The 24,997-nt window shown below is 40.4% G+C and overlaps 1 protein-coding gene across 6 annotated transcripts in view; it reads right to left on the reverse strand.

Moving 5' to 3' along the window:
* Positions 1-24,997, reverse strand: part of BTBD9 (BTB domain containing 9) — a 458,382-nt gene that overhangs the window by 220,256 nt on the left and 213,129 nt on the right. For 5 of the 6 annotated variants that reach the window (XM_030557270.1, XM_030557266.1, XM_030557267.1 and 2 more), the window contains one exon: positions 16,164-16,353. In XM_030557270.1, coding sequence (XP_030413130.1) covers positions 16,164-16,353 — 190 coding nt within the window. Of the gene's footprint in view, positions 1-11,751; positions 11,980-16,163; positions 16,354-24,997 lie in introns of those variants that run through there. The other variant, XM_030557272.1, reaches the window with a different exon arrangement.

Raw genomic sequence — 24,997 nt, forward strand, 5'->3', positions numbered from 1 at the left:
AGGACAGGTCAGCTCAGCTCTTAAGAAGGATCCCTTCTTCTACTCATGCTACCTAATGAGCGTACTGTCCTTCAGGAAACACATTAAATACATTGTTAAGGAGCTCCCTTCGCCTTATCTTGGGTGTCCTGGACACTGCAGGAAAACAAGGCACCAGGAATATGGTTTAACTAAGCTCCAACTCTATCAAGTGAGACATATCTGGAACCTATCCGGCAAAAGCTTGTCCAGTGCAGGTCATCCTTTCATTTAAAACCGGGGACACCTGGAGGGAGGTGGCTTTCAGCCCCTACTCCTCTGTTCCATCTGCTGTAGGGCTGTTGTCAGCTTCCGTTAACCTGTCTCGGCATAATTTCTGGGACTCCACTTCCCTTCCTCCCAATGTGAGGTTTAAAGGAGTGGGAAAGAAAGGGTCATCTCCTCACTGTACCAAACATTAGAAGACCCATCCCCATTTCCCACCTTCTTAATGAGATATGGTTTCCACTATTTCTCTTCTAGTTCTGGTTTATTAGGTAACTGAACCCCTGCTCAACAATTACCCGCACTGGGCACCTTTAAAAAAAATGAATTTTACAATCTAACCTACTCACTGAGTTCCTGGGCTGCTGACAGGAAGATGAAACCACACCCATCTCAATCCAATCTGGCAGTGAGATAAATTCTTTCCCAGCACTAAAAAGGCAACTAGTATGATGTCCACAACAAGGTCCACAAGCACAGTCCTACCATAATGCTGGGGGGGTGGAGGGGCGGAGGAAAGAGGTGCATGGAGCAGGAGCCCCCCCGCCACCACTGCAGAATGGTACCCTCAGATAGGATGAAAGGTTTATAGACTTTCCCTGTGGGTGCATGAGAGTCAGTAGGCTTATACCAGGGGTAACAACCTATGGCACAAGGCAGCATGCGAGCAGATTTTCAGTGGCACTCACACTGCCTGCGTCCTGGCCGCCGGTCTGGGGGGCTCTGCATTTTAATTTAATTTTAAATGAAGCTTCTTAAACATTTTATAAACCTTATTTACTTTACATACAACAATAGTTTAGTTATATATTACAGATTTATAGAAAGAGACCTTCTAAAAATTTTTAAATGTATTACTGGCACGCAAAACCTTATATTAGAGTGAATAAACGAAGACTCAGCACATCAGTCCTGAAAGGCTGCCGACCCCGGACTTATACTGAACCCTTGTCCAACCAATGAGCCACCGAGCTCCGCCTCCTTCCCTCTGCAAGCCAAGGAGCAGAGGGTGTGTGTGCAATCCTTGAAGGGCCAAGGATTTTCTCTCCCCAGATAGTCCAGACAAAATTTTCCCAGTTCTGAGACTGAGTCTATGCTACAGGAATTAGAATACCATAGCTATGGTGCTGTAGCAATGTCAACATAATCCTGTAGTGTGGATCCAGGCTACAGTGATCGAAAGGGTTTTTCCATTGCAGTAGGAACACCACCTCCCCAAACAAAGGTACTGAGGTTGATGAAAGCATTCTTTTATTGACTTACCTGCATCTGCACTGGGGGTTAGATTGGCACAGCTCTGGCCCTCGAACTGTGCTATTTTTTCACACTCCAAATACTGTAACTATGTCAACCTAAATTTTAAGTGTAGATCAGGCCAGAGGCTTGTGGGTGGTTGGAAGGCATCTCATTCCATATTTTTCTTTAGAAGCAGTGAAGCATTTTTTAAAAATTGATTATTAGATGTGATTTTGTTTATATCTTACATAAATGCCTGGGCTGGCTACATACCATTGATTAGCAGGGGTTCGGTTTACAACTAATTGCTTTTTTTGCTGTTATTTTGATACAAACTCAATAGCAAATATGTTTTCAAAACTCTTATCTTTGCTGTTTGAATTAGGAGTGACTGTAGACAAACTCAACAAACTGCACTTCTCCTTCTTCAAAATAATTGTTCTCTCATCAGCCTGTTTTTAAGTTGTAACATTCTAATTGGAAAGTCTGCATTATGCATGTTATGGTAAACTACGTTGTGCTGAATGTTTGTTTTTTTTAAAATCTTCCATTCATTTCCTTAGGGATTATTTTCTATAAGATTAACTGTTACAAAGCTTGAAGTCGTTTGCTTATTCACTGAACTGGGTGCCCTTTAAAAGCTTATAGAAAATGCCTGCTCTGTATTGTTTATACAACATGCCTAAATTTGTTCAATACAATCGTGTAAATATTTCAGCCTTTGTGATAATTTGGCCAGCAGATTCTTGTCAGCAAATGTTGCTAACACTAAGGCTTGGTGCACACTAGGAACCTATGTCGATATAACTATGTGGAAAATCCATACCCCTGAGCAACACAGTTATACTGACCTAATCCCTGGTGTAGACAGTGCTATGTTGACAGGACCACTTCTCCTGTTAACACAGCTACTGCCTTTCTGGGAGCTGAGGTGAGGGGGAAGCTCTCCTGTTGGCACAGATAGTGTGTTCACTAAGCACTACAGTGTCGCAGCTGCACTGGTGTAAGTGCAGACAAGCCCTAACTGTAATGAACACTTGGTATATTTTGATTGCACCTGCTGTTTGCTATGGAATCCAATGGGACCTGTTCCTACCACAATAATTAGAGCACAACTAACCAATCAAAATAGCTAGAACTACATTAACCATCTAAATCACTATAAGTAGAGCTATACACACAAGTAAAAAGAAAACTATGGAATCTAGTTAGCACAGTTAACAAAAGGGGCTAGTCAGGGTTCTTTCCTCAACTATGCACAGCAAACCCTTTTCAAATTATAGTGGGTAAGGATTGTTGTCTGTCACTGAAAATATCAAGAAACATCCAAGTTGAGCCAGTTATATTTTAAAAGAAAATAAACTTGGTCACATTTAAACACTTCTCCAGTAGCAAACTATCAAGCTTGTGTGTCTTTAAGGATCTCTTACCAGAATGCTTAAGTCTCATGTAATTTCACTTCTCTCTCCTAGTGAGGGCAATCTTCTTGCTTTCAGCTGCTACCGTCTGCTGTGACAAATATTATTGTTCAAAAATTATTCCTCTCTTCAGAGTTAAACAACGCTGCTGTTAGAGAGGTGAAAATGACCTATCTGGAAGCTGAACGTGGGGCCCTTTTCCTTATGGGAAAATGCTGTCCATGGCTGAACCTGACTTGCTGTAGGAATTAATTTCCTAGGAATATATGGGTCCAATCCCTTACCCAATAATAGTGCTAAGGCCTTGTGCTTCCATGGTCCTGTACAAATCAGAACTTGGCCAAACTTTAGGTTTAACATTATATTTCTTATTTCTGAATCTCAGAAAATTTGGGCTCAGGTAGGCTGGACAAACAGATTTTAAAAAGAGACTTCAGAATCTCTCAACTCAATCTCAGGCAGCTAGTATTATTAATAAATAATAATTTAAGAAGTTAAAATAAAAGGTTTCCAAAAGAAGCCTCTTAGCTCTCACTAGTGCTGTCTATCTGCAAATTAAAAATTCAGAGCTGATTCTGTCAAATTCCCAGAGGCATATTTTCAGGATTTGGTCAGAAGAAAGATTCAGCTATCAGAAATTCTGCTTCCTCAGATCCTCACTCATCCTGCTTTTCTACAGCTGTTAAGGTCGTTTGCCTCCTCAAGGCAAGATAGACCGCAGCAGACTTCCTTGTTAAAAGTCTGACAATGTAAGGGTAGAATCCTAGATGGGATGAGTACTTATAAACAACAGATACTGAATCTATTTAGTATCAGAGGGGTAGCCGTGTTAGTCTGGATCTGAAAAAGCAGCAAAGAATCCTGTGGCACCTTATAGACTAACAGACGTTTTGGAGCATGAGCTTTCATGGGTGAATACCCACTTCGTCAGATGCATGTAGTGGAAATTTCCAGGGGCAGGTATATATATGCAGGCAAGCTAGAGATAATGAGGTAGTTCAATCAGGGAGGATGAGGCCCTGTTCTAGCAGTTGAGGTGTGAAAACCAAGGGAGGGGAAACTGGTTTTGTAGTTGGCAAGCCATTCACAGTCTTGTTTAATCCTGAGCTGATGGTGTCAAATTTGCAGATGAACTGAAGCTCAGCAGTTTCTCTTTGAAGTCTGGTCCTGAAGTTTTTTTGCTGCAGGATGGCCACCTTAAGGTCTGCTATAGTGTGGCCAGGGAGGTTGAAGTGTTCTCCTACAGGTTTTTGTATATTGCCATTCCTAATATCTGAACTAAAACCTCTCCAATGCATCATCAGGGATCTACAACCCATCCTGGACAATGACCCCACACTTTCACAGGCCTTGGGTGGAAGGCCAGTCCTCGCCCACTGGCAACCTGCCAACCTGAAACATATTCTCACCAGTAACTTCACACCGCACCATAGGAACTCTAGCTCAGGAACCAATCCATGCAACAAACCTTGATGCCAACTCTGCCCACATATCTACACCAGCGACACCATCACAGGACCTAACCAGATCAGCCACACCATCACCGGTTCATTCACCTGCATGTTCACCAATGCAATATACGCCATCATATGCCAGTAATGCCCCTCTGCTATGTACATCGGCCAAACTGGACAGTTGCCACGGAAAAGGATAAATGGACACAAATCAGATATTAGGAATGGCAATATACAAAAACCTGTAGGAGAACACTTCAACCTCCCTGGCCACACTATAGCAGACCTTAAGGTGGCCATCCTGCAGCAAAAAAGCTTCAGGACCAGACTTCAAAGAGAAACTGCTGAGCTTCAGTTCATCTGCAAATTTGACACCATCAGCTCAGGATTAAACAAAGACTGTGAAGTGCTTGCCAACTACAAAACCAGTTTCTCCTCCCTTGGTTTTCACACCTCAACTGCTAGAACAGGGCCTCATCGTCCCTGATTGAACTACCTCATTATCTCTAGCTTGCCTGCATATATATACCTGTCCCTAGAAATTTCCACTACACGCATCTGACGAAGTGGGTATTCACCCACGAAAGCTCATGCTCCAAAACGTCTGTTAGTCTATAAGGTGCCACAGGATTCTTTGCTGCTGAATCTATTTAACAATTTCTAATCATAGGCTAAATCTTCTGAAGGATTATAAAGAGGGGAAAAATGCAAAAACATATGTGAATTGTTTTCTTTTAAAACAGCTGTAAAAGAAATTGGCTAATTATGTTTTTCAATGGAATTCTTTCATTACTGGGGACTCAATGCAGTTTCCTTGTGCCTGGTCTTCAAAGCTATAGTCAGGAGTTTAAAATTCAAATATTTCCAGTAGCACTCTGGCAATTATAATTATTCTAACTGCTAAATCCTCTAATTAAAATGCAAGTGGTGTGAATTCAGAGCAAAAGACTAAGTGGACAGATCTCTTTTTTGTGAGTAGATGAGTTGCTCTTATCTCAGCAGTACTTGGCCCAGGTTAAACTGCTCGAAAGAGGATCTGGCTTTGGGTTATCATTAACAAACAGTGTATTAATTTAAGGCACTCCCAAAGAGACTTAATATGAATGATAAAAATAGACACTTCCTCCTTTGGGATTTGTGAAAGATGCAAAATAAGAGTTCGGCCTTTCCTGCCACAATTTTTTTTTTTTTTTGAAGAACAAAGAGAGAAGAAATATACACCCTGTTTGGAATTTATTCTGCAAGAGCTGCCTTTTCAGAGAAAAAAAGCAAAAGCCTGCCAGACACTTGCATGAATATTCACCAGTACTCCCTGGGCACAAGGGCCACTTTTCATGCCACAGGTACTAATCTTTCAAACGTATGCCAGGCAAGCTACTAGGGTAAACTTCTGTAGAGAAGCTGTGCTTTGCTGTGATGAATATGGGATGACTGAAGGGAGAATGTCTAACTACAGAAGGCAGAGTTGCATACACCACAGGAATACATCAGTCATGGGCAAAGCTGCTGATGCTACTGGGGCTTCCCATATTAGAATAAAATGTTACATTAGCTTTCGTTAGTAAATCCTGCCCTGTGGGCTGAGAGAGAAATGCTGAGTGAATTGAAGGTCCTTCCAGCTCATTCCCTGCAATATCAGGGGCATTAAACATTTGTTTCTCTTATATCAACATTCCTAGAAGCCCAAGGCTTCCCCTATTATTCACTTAACCCAGTAGTGTTTATTTAAATCAGTGGTCCCCAACCTTTTTGTGGCCAGTAGCACATTCATGTTTTCAGAAGAGTGTGGCGGGTGCCAACAATTTTTCAAGGCTTATTTTGTATTTGTACATTAAATAATATGAAAAACATCATATTTAATATTATATAATATATGAATCCATAAGATAAAAAAGGTAATTTTACATGTAAAAGGCATTAATTAAATTATTTGGCAATTATTCTTTCACCTTACCATGTGAATTTGCTCTTTTTTATCTACTTGTACAAAAAAATTAAAGAGTTTTTACAAAATAAATATCATAAACAGTTTTCATCTTATTTATTTTAAAAAAGTAAAACTTTGTTGAACTGCTGGTCCAAATATATTTATTATTCTTACTTTAACATAGATAGCCAGTTATAGTTAATAAATAATAAAAAATATTCTTTGATTTGTTACTCGTATCTGGATTTCAGTAAACAAACAAATATGAAAAAAAGTTAAACACAAGTTAATCATACACACTCATCAGCTCTTAATGGAAAACAGGTCTCATTCATTCCTGTGGTTTTTCTAATAAAGTCAGTGTGATTTTTGGCACTGCATTTCTTCACCCAATTTTTCATAGGTGGGAGAGTAGGATGATATTCCCGTTCGTAAGCATTGCCAGATGCGCATCTGTAAACCGAGATCTGTATTTTGATTTTATTATGTTCATTGTTGAAAACAGAACTTCGCACAGATAAGTGGAACCGAAATAAGATTTTATTTTGTATCATGCATTTTTTTAAGGCAGGAAACTTTTTTTGGTCTACCAGATTCTAAAAGTTTTCATCTGTTGTGCAGGATTTTAGAACAATATCATTTTGAAGGTCCAAAATCTCCAATTCCACGTCTTCTCTTCTTACTTGAATGAGACTTGCAATTGATGTAGCCATTTATAATAATTGGAGATATACCAGTCTCCTAGAACTGGAAGGGACCTTGAAAGGTCGTCAAGTCTAGCCCCCTGCCTTCACTTGCAGGATCAAGTACTGATTTTTGCCCCAGATCCCTAAGTGGCCCCCTCAAGGATTGAACTCACAATGCTGGGTTTAGCAAGCCAATGCTCAAACCACTGAGCTATCCCTCCCTCAAGTTACCTCTATTTGGCAAGTAAAAGGATTCACAAGAAAGGCAACTACAGGCTCAATGATGGTGAACTGTTCAAATCTCTTTTCAAATTATTCCAGAAGTGTTTGACTGTGGATAACAAATGGTGATGGGTTAAAATCACTATCACATATCATTTTCTTCACACTTGGGAAATGTACAAGAGACTTCGTCTTCATATGTGACATCCACAAGATCAGTTTTGCTTTGAATGATTTTACAGAACCTATCATTTGAGCCACACATTTGTCTTTTCCCTGGAGCTCAAGATTTAAAATATTCAGTTTGTCAGTGATGTCGGCAAGAAAAGCCAAGTCCATTAACCAGCTGGAGTCTTCTAGTTGCTTGAAGTTCTGATTTGTGGACTTCAGAAATCTTTGATCTCTTCAATTAGGCTTAAAAAACATGCAAGGACTTTACCTTTGCTCAGCCATTGTACTTCTGTGTGCAAGATAAGATCAGATTATTTTATCATCAACATCTTCCAACAGGGCCTTAAAAAGTCGGTGTTGCAAAGGTTTTGCTCGAAAAGAGTTAATTATTTTAATAACGACATTCATGACATATTGAAAAGAAAGAACTTTGAAGCACAAAGTTGGTGAATAATGCAATGATAAGACATGAAGTTTGGAAAGGATTCACTCTTCTTATAGAGTGCAATGAATCCATTGGCGCTGCTCATCATTGCTGGTGCGCCATCAGTGGTGATCGCAGACAGCTTGTGTAGTGGCATACTAATTGATGTGCATATGATTTGAATAAATTATAGATGTCCTCACCCTTTGTTCGCCCTTTCATAGGCAATACTTTTCGTAACTCTTCTTTTATGGTAAAGTCATTAAATACCATCCTCACCATAACTGCCAGCTGCGCTGTATCCGATATATCTGTTGGCTCATTGAATTGCAGTGAAAACCAGTCATATATTTCCAAGTCATCCTTTAACTGAGTTTGCATGTCGCTTGAAATTGCATGTATCCTCCTCGTAACTGTGTTGTCCGATAACTGCCAACAAAATCTCACCCTTGTTAGGAAATCCTTGAAACAGGCAATCAGCACCAGTCAAAAATGCTTCCTTCAACAATTCACCATCTTGAAAGGGTTTTTTCTTCTTTGCGAGCAGATGAGCAGTTTTAAAGGAAGCAATAGTAGCACATTTAGACTTTACCACTTGTCTAGTGAAAACAGATTGCTGGGCAGATAGAAGAAAATTAATCAACTCAAATCAAACCTTTCTCAACTCAGAGTTAAGTGGATGGCTAATGTCAAAAGAGCCGTGATTAGTTTGGAAACGACGTTCGACATTATGTTTTTTCAGCACTGCAACAGCACCCCCGCACAATAAGCAAACACATTTCCCTTTATTTTCAATAAAACAATAGGATTCTTCCCATTCTGCGTTGAAGTAATACATATGCTGTCTTTTATTTAATCACTCATTTTAGAGCAAGATGTTAAAAAAAATAATAAATCGCAAAACACAAGAAAACAGCAGTATCAGTGCAGCGGAAGAATACTCACATACAGGGCCGACTCCAGGCACCAGTGGAGGAAGCACGTGCCTGGGGCAGCACATGCTACGGGGCAGCATGCTGTCCATTCTTGGGACAGTAGAGTCAAAGCTGGTTTTTTGTTTATTTTTGGCAGCAGTTCTGGGCAGCGCAGAGAGAAGCCGGAGAGAAGCCACAAGGACAGAGAACACCGGCGCCCGCAGCCTGCAGCCCCAGAGTTCTCTGTCCCCAGCAGGCGTGGGGCCGTGGCTTCTCTCCGGCTTAAGCCGCGGCCCCGCGCCTCCTAGGGACCAAGAACACTGGCATCTGCAGCCTGCAGCCCTGGAGTTCTCTGTCCCTGGGAGATGCGGGGCCGCAGCTTCTCTCCCCTGCTAGGCACTAGGCAGGCCCCACGCCTGCTGGAAACGGAGAACACCGCACCTGCAGCCTGGTCAAAGCCTTGCCTAGAATCCAAGTGTCCCCTTTCCTAGCCTTGGGCATAGAGTAACCATGTTGCCTACCACATTCAGTATCCCTAATATTCTCATACAGGTACATGCAACATTCACTACTGGGTGTCTTAGGCTTGCCTACACTAGCCAGTTACAGCACAATAAAGGGCGCACTAGCTCACTACCCATCCACACTAGCAAGTCACGCAGAGCACTCTGACTTCGCAGCTACAGCGCTGCTGGTACTCCACCTCGGTGAGTCAAATAATGTTTGCTGCGCCCCTGTTGGAGCGCCGCAACGCCAATGTGAATGGGGTGTTGCATTACTGCATTCTCATTAGCCTCCGGAAACGTCCTATAATACCCTTAAGTCAAGTGGCCACTCTTGTCTTTGTTTTGAATCGCAGCATGGATACGGATAGACCCTTTGAAAGCTTCATTTCTGACAGCCAGCTGCTTATCTGCTCCAAGAGAAAGCAACCATTAGTGTGGAATGCTGTGAGTGAGAGAGGGAGCGGGATGGGGGGGAGTCTGCTGCTGTCTGAACTTACAAGACGGCATGCTGATATGCTCTCAGCCCCCCAAAAACCCACTCTCTCTCCCCCTACATACACACAACACATTCCTTGTCACACTCCACCCCCCTCTTACATTTGAAAAGCGCACTGCAGTCATTTGCATGCTGGAATAGCTGCCCATAATGCACCGCTCCCAATGCCGCTGCAAGACCGCAAATGTGGCCATGCCAGTGCGCTTGAAGCTGTCATTGTGGACAGATTGGAGCGCTTCCCTACTGAGCTCTACGAAGGCTGGTTTAACTCAAAGCGCTCTACATCTGCAAGTGTAGACATGACCTCAGCAAATGGCATTGGGCTGCTATATCTTGTCCTCTAGCTCAAGAAATATATATTGTAAATATAGTTATGCTGGAAGGTGTTAATGGCTGCCACCAAACAGGTTTTTGATCTACAGACAATCACAGACCTGGTTAAAGCTGATAAGATATGCTAAGCACCCTTCTGTCAGGATCCATAAAAAGAGCAATTAAGCCCATTTATGTAGTGACATAGCTGGAAACAGTAGAAGCTGCCACTCAAGGCAATGGGTCCTATGTTGTGGTCTGATCAGAAACTAAACCTACTAAAGGGTTTCCTGATTTCAGTTGTAGAGGCTAGGGGATTATTTGGCAAGATGTGTGTGAGAGAAGTAAAATGACAGGAGAAAAAATACCAGCACACAGTGAAAGAAGCAGTTGTGAGCCTTGAGAGGGAGCAGAGACAAAAATCTCCTTGGGCATGGAACTTGCTGGAAAGTCAAGCTTTGGAATTTCTGAGAAGGGAGGCTGCATGCTGTTTGTTTCTACTGTGTTCAGGAAAACAAGATTTGGGTACATTCTTAGTAAATAAACAGGATTCCACCAAAGAAATAACTGACTTGTATTATCAATTTCTCCCCCTAATGGAACAAACGTGCAAGGCCCCAAATATTGGGTACCATTCAGGCCAGAAGAGGCAACAATACTTTTTTTCAAAACAGCTAAAAGTGTCATATGCTACCCCTGTGATTATTTGTACTGCATTTATGTCAATATTTTACATTGCTGCTGCTCAGATTAAAAAACTGCGCATGTTTAGTCTTGAGAGGAGATGACTGGTGGGAGACCAGATAACAGTCTTCAAATATGTTAAGTGCTATTATAAAGGGAAAAGTGATTAATTGCTCTCTGTGTCCACCAAGGGTAGGATAAGTAATGGGCTTAATCTGCAACAAGCGAGATTTAGGTTAGATATTAGAAAAAGTTTTCCTACTATAAAGATAGTTAAGCCCTGGACTAGATTTCCAAGGGGGAGGGGGTTTAGGAACTGGCTAGACAAAACTGTCAGCGATGTTCTAGATATACTTGGTTCTACCTCAGTGCCGGGTGGCTGGATTAGGTAACCTCTCAAGATCCTGAGTAGCCCCATAATTCTATGGGTCTATACTGTTAATCTGTCAGCTTTCTGGGGAAGGATTTTTGTTCCCTGGACAGTATGTTCTAAGTATAGTAAATAACTGTGTATTCACAGGGAGCAGAGAAAATACTTAATAATTATGCACCTTATAAGAACATATCCCCTTCTTGAATACATTAAAGGCAGTTCATGACACACAGATACCAGACTATAATATGTCCATACAGTATGTGCAGTTTTCTAGAAAATCAGCTGTGGGTCAGAAAATATTCAAGCACAAGGTAACAACACTTTTAAAGAAAGATTTAATGGGCAAGCTTTAATAAACAGAATATTTTTATGGAAAGACACTTAAATTACCTACAGTTTCTATAATCTCCCTTTCTGTTAATGCATTTATTTGTGTTTGAATAGGTTTTCCTGCAGCCAGCCAGGTCCCTTTGCTGGATCCTGCAGAGGAGCCATACATAATCCTGCACACTTGTTTTGTGCTTATATCATCATGTATTTGGAGTTATGACTTCACTGCAGGATCAGGAAAGCGTCAAAGATTAGCAGTAAGGGAAGAAAGTGATAATTAGCAAAAATTTCATGGGATAATTGGAAATATAATAGGTGTTTGGGATGATGAAATATAGAGAAAACATTAACAAATTAATACAAAACCTTTAATGTTAGAAGGTACTTTGAAGACGAAAAGCACCATATATATGCCTATTACTATTATTAAAGAGGGACAAGTAGTTAATATATGTTTACAGAGGTATAAAATAAGCCTATTTATTTTAACATGAGAAAGAAATAAAGATGCAGGCGAATACCATATACACTATTACAAATTATGTATTTGTGGATTGCCTCATCTTCTCCTTTGGGAAACCTGTAGAAAAAAAATCTATAGGGTTATCAGTCAAATATGGAACTATAATATCATTAAAACCTCCAATTCAAGGATTGCTAGAAGAGAGTTACAACTACTCAGCTGATTTTGATGCTGCAGCACTTTCATTACTAAAAACAATTTTAGCAGCTAAATAGGAAGGCACTTGTATTGTGTTTGCCATGTTAAATATACAATTTACTACATTTCTGCTCCCCATGGGATAACTTTTTTTTTGTTATTGATAAGGACCAATCAAAGGGAAAGTGTAAAAGATATTTTCAGTCCAAGTAGAAAACAGTGTATCAGAAACTGGCTAAAGGGATGTTTTATGTTCTGCATCAGCTATCTGCTTCAAGTATATTATTATCTGCCACATGTGTGAGCCTTAACTTTTTATTAGATAAACTTAATAAATGATAATTTTGTATTTCCTATCCAAAATCTAAAAGATACAAATAAACTCATTTTCTTCTTTAAAAAAAAATTCAAAATGTTTACAGGTCTTTTGTTGCAATGGCTGATTACTATGAAAATATTTCTACGCTTGTAATATTCATTAGAATTTCTTGCTAAATATTTATATCTGGGAGTCAAGTGCTTCTCAGTTTATAAACAATCATTTGAAGGAGACAAATAAATTAAATCTACAATAAATTACAAGTACAAAACAGGTTCCTAAAGGTTTAACCTTCTGCATTTCCAATGCATATGAGTTTCATCAGCCCTTCTGTTTTCATAGAGAGACAATTTAGTTGCTATGGTAATACTTTCTAACCCTGAAATATGACTTTAATGGAGTTCCTTCCAGTTTCTGTAAACTACAAGCATCTACTACTCTTTTTAAAGAATCGCTGTTCTTGATCTCTTAGGAGTTACCATGCAATCTGAACATAGTAATGATTATGAAACTCAAAACATGTTTTCATTCCTAATCAACAGTTTAGGGCCCAGCCCATTGGTCTAATAACAAACTCAGCTTCTCAAGCAAGGAGCAATTCACTCTATATTGACTCTCTATAGCCTAACTAAGAGAAGTGCTGCTGGACTTTGGAAGGATCTTCCTCTCCCAGCTGGAAAAATGGGATCACTCAAAGTGCCTTGAGGGAGGTAACTAAAGAAAAATAGACAAAGATTGTGGAGGATCCTCCATCTTGCTAAAAAAAAATGCAAGTTTAAATGAAGGGGAAACATAACTGACTGAATTTTTGTACTAAATTCAGCTTAACTCAATTCTGGTTCCTCATTCTGGGACTCCTGATAATAGCAGCACCTTTGACCTTTCAGGATTCACACTATGGGAAGCTACTAGACAGCAATAGCAGCTAAACAATATGAGAACGGACTGCAATAGTGTAATGCAGATGTAGTAAAATGGTGACAAAAGAAGGACCTCTACAGTCTATGTTTATAGTCATAGTATTCAGGGACAAGACACCTTCACTAGTGACCAAGGCAGTGTTTTGCTTCTTCAGCATTTGAGACTGAACATTTGTGTGTGGTTGCCTTGCACTACTTTGGGAGAGAGTAATTTTTTTCACACTTGTTTAAAAAGTCTGATGTTAGGTTAAATGCTGGACATGCATCAAGAAGTTAAGAGGTTTATGAACTATGAAATAAATGCTGCTGTCCAAGGTGACTGAATGGACATTTCATTGGAGGCTGCTGTAAGGGCTGGTGAATTTTCCTGCAATAGCCAATGCAATTTCATAAACTAAACCCATATGTATCTGGTTTTAGTTTGGTCTATGAGGAGGCAGTGTGGTTTCTTTTGTCTTTTAAAGGGGGTGGGGAGATTGGAGGGGATATAGGTGATGTAGCACTACCTCTAACTCTACACTACTCGAGGATTCACCTCTCTCAGAGGAATCCTTGGATGCCCCTTTAGAGTAGCTTTCCATCTGGTTTATTCTGTTGCAGCACCAAAAAGCTGGCAGAGTCTGAGTTGAGAAACTGACCCCATGTTTTCATAGTTCACTCTCATTACAACTGACTATTAATTTTGTAATATGGAATAATATAGTTTATATTTTAATTTACACTATTACACAAACCAATTATAAAACCATCACTTTCTGGTCCCAAAAGCTACCATTCCTCTAAAACTGTTTAATAATGAGAATTATTAAAATTGGTTCTGCTGGAAGACAATAGAAGGTGGCACAGAGCTTAATTTAGTCAATTTCTTGCACTAAACTGAAAATACTGAAAAGGATATAATGATTAGACAACTGAAAGATGATAGGCAAAGGAACGATAAACTGAGAAATTATATAAATTAGTGATTAGTCTCCATATATTTTATATTGTCAGGCTTCTGCAGATTTTTTATTCTTAAATTTTAATGTTTTTAAATTGGTATGAAAATGAGGTAATTACTTCTCAATCACCAACTTCTAAGACATTCTGAGTACTGTATTTTCCCTTTTTCTGTGTAAGCTGTGATAGTTGGTTGAGGATATAAAAGCCCAGACTGAAGAGTGTGAACTGTTCACTGCACAAAGGCACTGACTTTAATATCATTGCTCATTGAATGTTCACCAGCAGCATCTCTGGACTCAAATTCAGTGTAATTTCTATAGCAGTATTATCGTAATTGCTAATGTTATGGTTACGAATCTGTCAGGGTGTCTAACCCCTACACAGATAACTTCAGTTTTATAACTGCCATAATACTTTCTTACAAGTTGAAACTATAAAACACAAATTTATCAGGAGGACAATACATATTTCTTGAAATTCATAAGGTGCAGGAGTACTAAACTAAGTGGCTCACCAATTCTGCACTCATCCAAAAATATCTCACTTCTAAAAAAAAAAAATGCAAATGTACAGACAGTTAGTGTATAATGTGAATAAGAGGACAGGACAGGACACAAGGGAAAATCCTCAAGTCTCAGACCTTTTCCTTGTGCCTGTACTGATACTCTCCTTCAGGTTTGATCAATGTCTCAAATTTTGTTTTAATTAAAAAAGACAGAAAAAAAGAATCAATTGTCGCAAGACATTTGAATCTCACTGGCTAATCAGCAAGGTACCTGTCTTAATAGGAAGAGGGCACAGATCTAGTTTCTAGCAATACATGTCTGCCTTTGTAGATCAGCTATTGCTAACTTCTGAGGGTGCCAGATTTCCAGCTTCATCTGCAAGCACTGAAAATTCAGAAACCTCTCTTCTTTTTCATCATGTCACATAAGATACAACTGCAGTTCCTGACAACATACAAGAACATTACCTGATTTTCATAGGGCTTGTCTATATATTGAATTATTCCAAATAGCTATTCTGAGATAGCTCCATGTGCATACACTCTTATTCCAGAATAAGAGAGCCTTGTTCTAGTTCAGCATAATCCACTTTGAAAGTGGAATAAGAAACAGGAACAAGGTACTCTTATTCTAAAATAATGGAGTTGTCCAATAGTTATTCCTGAATTTTAAACTCCCACCCTATTTTAATCCAAATTAACTTTCACATGTAGACAATCCCTTAGTGTGAAAACAATCAGTTCAATGCAATAAGTCTATTCTGTAGGTAATAGCGAGCCTCCTAGCCCGGGTAGGCAGAGTCATGCTAGTGGGGCTTGAACTAGCGTGCTAAAAGTAGCAATATGGACATACTGGTTTGAACTGGAGCTCAGGTTCTCTAGCCTAGGGCCTCAGAACCCACCTTAACTCTGCAGTGAAGACATACCCTAAGAGTGGACATAGCTTAAGATGACTCTCTCCTTTCTTCAGTTCCTGGTCTCATTTTTATCTAATAACGTGCATTACAGAGCATCTAGCTGCTCCATAGTTAAGGTTGAAACTAATTTTCTGTTTTAATACAGTAGACTTTTTTTTTTTTTTTAACTTTTTTAAAATCTTACTTTTGTATTTTGGTGCTATCCATACAGATGTACAAGGCAGTCATTTGACATCACGTTAAGTTTTACTTTTGTTCTGATATTGTATTATTGTATTTTGACATAAAATTTGATAGATGTTGAGAAATTAAACATACTATGTTATATTGGAACAAAAATAAAAAAACAAATGGATAAATACTAAAATATCTCCAATGATACAATTACTGACCAGGAAATTCTGCACGTTTCAGAGTCGATTTACAAGAAAGCAATTTTATCTGTAAGGCTGCTGAAGCCTCATTGTTACCAGTTCTTTAGAGAAGAAGAATCCCCTTACCGTATTGATCCAATCATGAATGGCTGTGCCAGCTGTACCACAATAGCACCACTGCCGAGCTGATGACACGTGTACCCGGAATCCCAGTCATAATTCTTTGTATCTCCATTCAATAAGGCATTGCGACTTCGACTTACACCCTCAATCACACTGGCACAGTCTGCAATTGTTGCAACATTTTCAGTGGGAACTATGAATTAAAACACAAAGAGAGCAAATGTGATCAAATGGACAGCAAATGAGATCTCCAGTTCTAACAATTTTTATTTCTGGTGAAGAATAAAAAATAAGCATAAAATTATTGCTAACACAGGGAGCTATGCATCTGTTTCATGGCATAAATTAAAAACAACTGCGCTCTCTGAACCAAAGCAGTACAAGTTTTACAGCACTGATTCCAGCGTAGTTGTGTGACAAAATAAGTATTGATAACTAACATTCAGCGATAACTAACATGTGGGATATCACAGTTGGGACAGTAACATTCTGCTTCCTTTCCTGCTGGTGTGAAAGGACCTGTTGATAGTTTCCCCTAGATAAGCATGCCCAGGCTCAGGCAAAGTGAATGGAATGCCAATAACAGGAGCAGAGACAGGAAGGAGTAAAAATCAAATCCTGCAAAGAAGTAGTTACGTCTCTCAGCAAGGAGAGGAAAACAGAGACCATATAGACCTTAACTTAATGGTAATGGAGGAAAAGAAATAAGATACTATTTTCCCTCCTGAGGGTAGTGTTGCAGTATTATGAGATTTTTGTTTTCCTTTTTACATGGATTTTTATTCAAAACTCATTTTGGATCATGTGTCCATTTATATGTAACTGCAAAAATGCCACTGCCCCACTGCTGTCACAAAGTAAAAGAGTTTACCAGAGAATATGGGGCCTGGGTAATACAATAATTGTAAATATTAATAAAATACCTCTCTCTTATGTAGTAGAACTGCAATTATTTGAATGTCACAGGAACCATGAATAAGTTCAGAAAATTGAGGGAACCTTCAATGTAATGAATGGATGACTGATATGACAATAGAGAGTTTCAAATAATCAAGGTTAGCCTGCAATTCTATAACAAACTGAAAGCTAGAATTAAAATATTTTCTGTAATGTTTTTAGAGGTTTAGGAAGCTTACAAACTCATTTGTGCCAGAATAAAACAATGTTTGAATATTAAGCACATTTTCCTCTGATTCAGGAAAGACATCTTATTAGAAATTGTTCCTTTGCATGGACTGGTTCTTTTCCTACTCATTCTGTTCTGTTTGGGACTGCATACTCAGTGGACTCCAATCTGTTCCATCCTTCTGAAACAGCTTCCCCATCTTTCCAAAGCGAACACAGATCATTACAGTAATAATAGTTTATTTATGAGTAGAGGCCATTTAAGCAATTTCTCCAAAGATCAAAACAATAATAATGTGAAGGCTTTTAACTCCCCTCAGAGCATGTTGAAAGGATGGGGTGGGCTTGTGTGTGCACGGAGCGCTTTTTTCTATACTGTGTTTTATGAAGTGTTTTCACATTAAGTTCTTATTTCTTGAAATCCCCAGTATTTACCTTAAGCAACATTTAAGCGGGTATAGTGCTTTCTTAACTAATTCCTTTCTATAATTCATTTGGCCTAAAAGCTGCTGTCAAGTTTTCAAACTTCATCTTGACAGTAAAGAGACAAATACATACACTTCTACATTTATAAAGATGGCAGAAATCCCTTCATTAGAGATATACTATTCAAGTCCAGCGCCCTCTCAACAGTGGACACATGATTCTTAAGATATTCCTTCTTTCTTCAGCTAAACCTTTCAGATTTGTATCTAACACCACTGCAAATGCAAAAAAACTATGGTAAAGGAATGCCTGGAATGCAAAATGAAGCTTTCAGGTTTGGAAATGTAAAAATTAAAGTTGCTTGTTGAACCGTAACCTTGACCACTTGCATATATGTATTATGATACACAGTTTAATTATATGATAATATATTATTTTTGACAGGGCCACTGCCTCCTTTGGTATGCAGATGAGATATTACTCAGTGAATAAAGCAGCTGTTCAGCGACAGATAGATAGATAGATAGATAGATAGATAGATAGATAGATAGATAGATAGATAGATAGATAGATAGATAGAGCCTCAGTATATAAGAGATGATGTCTTGCCTTATTTACTGCATGCTATATGGCCCTTTTCCTGTTTTGCTACACACAATCTAACATGTTCTGTGAGCCACCATAATCCTGCATCCCTTCATAAACACCTTCACTTATTATACAGCATGAGGCATGCCTCTTTCCATATTCATCTTCATATATTAGTCCTGTCTTCACTGTAGCATTAGCTCAACTTATCAACACTTGAATTAACTCCTCTTGAGTTAATCTAGCTCATTTGAGAGTGGTCACACTACAAAACAGCACTCAAGCTGCACAGAGTCTTTAGATTAGCAGAAAAGAGCAATTGTCAGCAGCTCTCAGCTTTAACCCACACCTCCTGAGGGGCCAGCTAGCTCAAGTTTAAAGCACCACTTAACTCAAGCTAGATATTTTTGTATGTGAAGAGAGGTCAGTTTAGGGGGAAACACAGTGAAGACAAACCTATTGTATGGAAAAATGCTGAGCTTCTTCACATCCCTGCCTCATTCCACAAGTACCCTCACAAATTGTATTCCACATGTTCATACACATTTAAAATACAATATCTCCACCTAACACTTTTACATATTCCTGTGCAGAAACAATAGCTGTTCAGCGATCATGTACTGCCTGAAAATTTCTAATCTGTTTACATACACGTGTATGTGCAGTGCCAATAACATATAATCGAAAGGATGTGCATATACACAAAATACACTTTAACTCTTACAATTAAAGCAAAGCAAAACTGACTTTTCTCAGACCTCTAAAAGGCACATCCGTGACCTATTGTCCCATTCAAGTTCCTTTTTTTTTTTTTTTAAACCAGCTCATGCTGAAGTACTATACCTATTTAAAAAGGTGGAGGGGTGAAATGTTTCCTAATGGCAAAAGTGCACAGTACTTCTTCATTCTTGAAAACAGTTGAATCATTTTTGCTCAAGTCTTCAAAACAAAAATTCAACCCAACCTATCCCCATTCCTCACACTAAAACTAAAAACAAAATGTGCAAAATTTCAGCCCAAAGAGTAAAAATTTAACAAAGTTATGAGCAAATGAAAAAGATCCTTTAGAATTGGACCACTAGTGTAACTACTATAACCCCACAACCTTAACTCTGCCCCACTTGGAATGCCACCTGTTCAGTGCCACCTTTTCCAAATTACCCCCTCCAACCACAGCCAGACTACTCCCCTCAACTTTCCCTTCAGCACACTCCTTTCACTAAACTCTCAGTTCCAAATATTAGTTGTGGGTGTTTTGTATAGGGCGTACTGGAAGGTTGGTGTCCCTAAGGAGATAGAGTTAAGATTGTGGCTTGTGATCTGTAGCATATTTTAGCTGTAGTGGTACTAAGAAGTGAGCTTGGGGTAGAGGAGTAGAGGTTGACTATCTTTTCAATTCCTTGCTTTTGTGGTTTTTGTGATGTATGTAGCAACTGTTTAACAATAAACAGGACCTGGAGAGCCCAAAGTGGCAAGTGTGGATTGTGGTTGGGGGTATGAGGAAGGGCAACCCCCAGTATTGCTAAATGCAAACATTTAAACACCATGAAACAGATCCCCCAAAACTCATGAGATTGGATTAAACTGCTAGATGCATATGTATTTTTTTTAAATCACATTGTTTCTTTCCTCTTTTTGAGTCTAGGGCTATGTCTTCAATGCAGTGTTAACACTGATGGTCAGCACCTGGTCCTAAGTACCCACGCTACAAAGTCACAACTGAGTTACTGTGTCTTCACTGGTGCTGTGTACACGTATGTATATTGATAAGATATTTGGGAGGCATATCCCATGGCACTTTGCGCTGCTGCAAGCTCAGCTTCTCTATGATACTTTCCCAATGAATCGTGGGAGACATGTCTGTTTTTCTGGGCACATGAGGGGAATTAAGGGAAGGTAGTAGATGACTATCAGCACTCAACTGATTTAGCCTACATCCACTCTGCAAGGTGGGTATGTTACCAGTCTGAGTGAAAGCCTCCCCTGGGCTATAACTTATAGCCTCTGATGAGCCATCAAGCCCAGATAGAAAACATCACCAAACTTGGCTGAGAGGGTTTGGTGTGTGGATAGGAGCAAGGGGTTAGTGCAAAACCGAAGTAAAAACTCTGCGCAAAAGACATATCCTATAGCGAGAAGTACCCACCCACAATGAGTGTGGGATCATTTCAGGCTCAAAAGCCAAGTTTAAACGCATTAATGCAATCTTCTCTGTTGGCTACTGGAAGGGGGATTGAATTTACTGTCTTCTAATTCTGTCCCTCTACATCCCCTGCCCCTATAACTGTCTCCCTTTCACCTGGTCCTCCCTGCCCACCCCTTTCTGTCTTTCTCCCTAGTTTATCTAGTCTTCTATCCCACTCACATGCCCTCACCATGATCTCCCATAATCTCATCTTCCACATTTCCCTTCTGCCTTCTAATATTCATTTACTCTTCAGAAGGGCAAGTTAGATTCACTCCTTGTCCTAGGGATGAGGGGGTCCATGACTACCACTCTCAAGAGGAGGAGACAGGTGGTGGTGGTGGTCAGGACTCCCTCCTAAGAAGGATGGAGTCATCCATCTGCCATCCAGACTGGGAGACTCAAGAAGTGTGCTGCTTGCCTGGAGCTAGAATTCAGGATGCAACAGAGTGTCTGCCGAGACTGATCAAGCCCTCGGACCCATACCCCTTCCTACTTCTCCACATGGGCACCAGTGATACTGCCAAGAATGACCTGGAGTGGGTCACTGCAGACTACGTGGCTCTGGGAAGAAGGATAAAGGAGTGTGAGGGGCAAGTTGCGTTCTCGTCCATCCTCCCTGTTGAAGGAAAAGGCCCAGGTAGAGACCATCGAATTGTGGAGGTAAATGCGTGGTTATGCAGGTGGTGTTGGAGAGAGGGCTTTGGATTCTTTGACCATGGAATGTTGTGCCAGGAAGGAGGAGTGCTAGGAAGAGATGGGGTCCACCTAATGAAGAGAGGGAAGAACCTCTTCAAAGGCAGGCTTGCTAACCTGGCAAGGAGGGCTTTAAACTAGGTTCACCGGGGGACAGTGACCTAAGCCCAAAAGGTAAGTGGGGAAGTGGAAGGAAACACAAGGAGGAGGGTGCAACAGGGGCGGCCTCCTGATTCATACTGAGAAACTAGGGCAATTGACTAGTTATCTTAGGTACCTGAATGCAAGAAGTCTGGGAAACAAGCAGGAAGAACTGGAAGTCCTGGCACAGTCAAGGAACTGTGATAGGAATAACAGAGAGTTGGTGGGGTAACTCACATGACTGGAGCACTGTCATGGATGGGTATGAACTGTTCAGGAAGGACAGGTGGGAGAGAAAAGGTGGATGAGTTAAACTGTATGTAAGAGAGTAGAATGATTGCTCAAAGCTCCAGTATGAAACTGGAGAAAAGCCTGTTGAGAGTCTTTGGATTAAGTTTAGAGGCGAGAGCAACAAGGGTGATGTTGTGGTGGGCAACTGCTATAGACCACCAGACCAGGAGGATGAGGTAGACGAGTCTTTCTTTGGACAACAGAAGTTTTCAGATCACAGGCTCTGGTTCTCATGGGGGATTTCAATCATCCTGACATCTACTGGGAGAGCAATACAGCAGTGCACACACAATCCAGGAAGCTTTTGGAGAGTGTTGGGGACAACTGCCTGGTGCAAGTGCTGGAGAAACCAAGTAGAAGCCATGATCCTCTTGACTGGCTGCTCACAAACAGATAAGAATTGGTAGGGGAAGTAGAAGTGGCTGGCAACTGGGGCAGCAGTGACCATGAGATGGTCAACTTTAGGATCCTGACAAGAAGAAGAAAGGAAAGCAGCAGAATACGGACCCAGGACTTCAGAAAAGCAGACTTTGACTCCCTCAGGGAACTGATGGGCTGGATCCCCTGGGAGACTAATATGAGGGGTAAAGTAGTACAGGAGAGCTTGCTGTATTTTAAGGAAGCCTTATTGAGGGCACAGGAACAAACCAATCTGACGTGCAGAAAGAATAGCAAATATGGCAGGCGACCAGCTTGGCTTAACAGAGAAATCTTCAGTGAGCTCAAACATAAAAAGGAAGCTTACAAGAAGTGGAAACTTGGACAGATGACTAGGGAGGAGTATAAAGATATTGCTCAAGCATGCCAGGAGTGTAATCAGGAAGGCCAAAGCAAAATTGGAATTGCAGCTAGCAAGGGATGTGAAGGGTAACAAGAAGGATTTCTATAGGTATGTTAGCAACAAGAATGTGGTCAGGGAAAGTGTGGAACCCTTACTGAATTGGTGAGGCAACCTAGTGACAGATGATGAGGAAAAGGCTGAAGTACTCAATGCTTTTCTTGCTTTGGTCTTCAAACACAAGGCCAGATCCCAGACTCCTGCACTGGGCAGCACAGTATGGGGAGGAGGTGAAAGAACAGGTAAAGGACTTTTTAGAAAAGCTGGACTTGCACAAGTCCATTGGTCCAGATCTAATGCATCCGAGGATGCTGAGGGAGTTGGCTGATGTGATTGCAGAGCCATTCGCCATTATCTTTGAAAACTCATGGCAACAGGAGTAGGTCCTGAAAGATTGGAAAAAGCAAATATAGTGCCCATCTTTAAACAAGGGAAGAAGGAGAATCCAGGGAACTACAGACCAGTCAGCTTCACCTCAGTCCCTGGAAAAATCATGGAGCAGGTCCTCAAGGAATCCATTTTGAAGCACTTGGAGGAGAGGAAGGTGATCAGGAACAGTCAACATGGATTCACCAAGGGCAAGTCATGCCTGATCAACCTGATTGCCTTCTATGATGAGATACTGGCTCTGTGGATATGACTTTAGCAAAGCTTTTGATATGGTCTCCCACAGTATTCTTGACAGCAAGTAAAAGTATGGATTGGATGAATAAACTATAAGGTGGATAGAAAGCTGGCTAGATTGTCGGGCTCAATGGGTAGTGATCAGTGGCTCCATTTCCAGTTGGCAGCCGATATCAAGGAGAGTGTCTCAGGAGTCGGTCTTGGGGCCAGTCTTGTTCAACATCTTCATTAATGATCTGGATGATGGGATGGATTGCACTCTCAGCAAGTTCATGGATGACACTAAGCTTGGGGAAGAGGTAGATATGCTGGAGGGTAGGGATATGGTCCAGAGTGACCTAGACAAATTAGAGGATTGGGCCAAAAGAAATCTGATGAGGTTCAGCAAGGACAAGTGCAGAGTCCTGCACTTAGAACAGAAAAATCCCATGCACTGCTACAGGCTGGGGACCAACTGACTAAGTGGCAGTTCTGCAGAAAAGGACCTGGGGATTACAGTGGACAAGAAGCTGGATATGAGTCAACATTGTGCCCTTGTTGCCAAGATGGCTAACAGCATATTGGGCTAAATTGGTAGAAGCGCTGCCAGCAGATCGAGGGATGTGATTATTCCCCTCTATTCAGCATTGGTGAAGCTATATCTGGAGGTTTGCATCCAGTTTTGGGCCCCCCACTACAGAAAGGATGTGGACAAATTGGAGAGAGTCCAGCGGAGGGCAACGAAAATGATTAGGAGGCTGGGACACATGACTTATTAGGAGAGGTTGAGGGAACTGGGCTTATTTAGTCTGCAGAGAGAAGTGGGGGAGGGATTTGATAGCAACCTTCAACTATCTAACGGGGGGTTCCAAAGAGGATGGAGCTAGGCTGTTCTCAGTGGTGGCAGATGACAGAACAAGAAGCAATGGTCTCAGGTTGCAGTGGGGGAGGTTTAGGTTGGACATTAGGAAAAACTATTTCACTAGGAGGGTGGTGAAGCACTGGAATGGGTTACCTAGGGAGGTGGTGGAATCTCCAGCATTAGTGGTTTTTAAGGCTTGGCCTGACAAAGCCCTGGCTGGGATGATTTAGTTGGGGTTGGTCCTGCTTTGAGCAGGGGATTGGACTAGATGACCTCCTGAGGTCTCTTCCAACCCTAATCTTCTATGAGTCTATGATTAAATTATCTGAAATAGAAGATTTTATGTGCTAGCCCCTCATGAAGGACAAACTTTCATTGATGAAGAGTAAGGACAAAATATTATCCTTAATGCTAAATATTTATCTTCTGAATCTACCCACTGCTGTAGATCTACTGAAAATTCATTACTTTACCAATTTTGTGTAGCTGATAGTGTTTTTTCCCCCCCCAATATATCAGTTGACTAAAAGACTAATGGTGAAAAATAAATTTCTCCTGCAGACCAATTTCAAACAATTCATACTGAAAATTATGAAAAGAAAACAAAGAACTACTCAGAAAATTCTTAGAGCATAATAAACTAATTTCACATGGAAAGACCACCAATAAGGAGGTAAAAAAAGGAATTTAATGCTCTATTTTAAGACCACGTCAGAACACAATTATAAAGTTGCAACTGCTGCTTCTATAATGTGCTTTTAAACTACTGCATTGTTTGAAAATGGTTGAAACACAGTCATGTGAAACTTGAGAACTACTCATGAAACTCTACAGCTCTAAAAAATCATTGAGATCAATTTTAAATGAAGAGCATCCCTAGAATCCCATTTTTACTATACTGCTCATGGTTTTCGTAAAAAGGAGTGGGAATATGGCTTTTCTTATTGCTGAGACAACCCCCCGTACGCTGCTGAGACAAAATCAATCCCTATGCCAGAAATCCACTGCACTAACCCTATCGTCCATGACAGAAAGCTACCAAGTACCTTCTCTTCACGAGCCATATCAAAAGCTACAAAGTG

The sequence above is a fragment of the Gopherus evgoodei genome, chromosome 3, assembly GCF_007399415.2.
Source record: "Gopherus evgoodei ecotype Sinaloan lineage chromosome 3, rGopEvg1_v1.p, whole genome shotgun sequence".
In the NCBI taxonomy this organism is placed as follows: domain Eukaryota; kingdom Metazoa; phylum Chordata; order Testudines; family Testudinidae; genus Gopherus; species Gopherus evgoodei.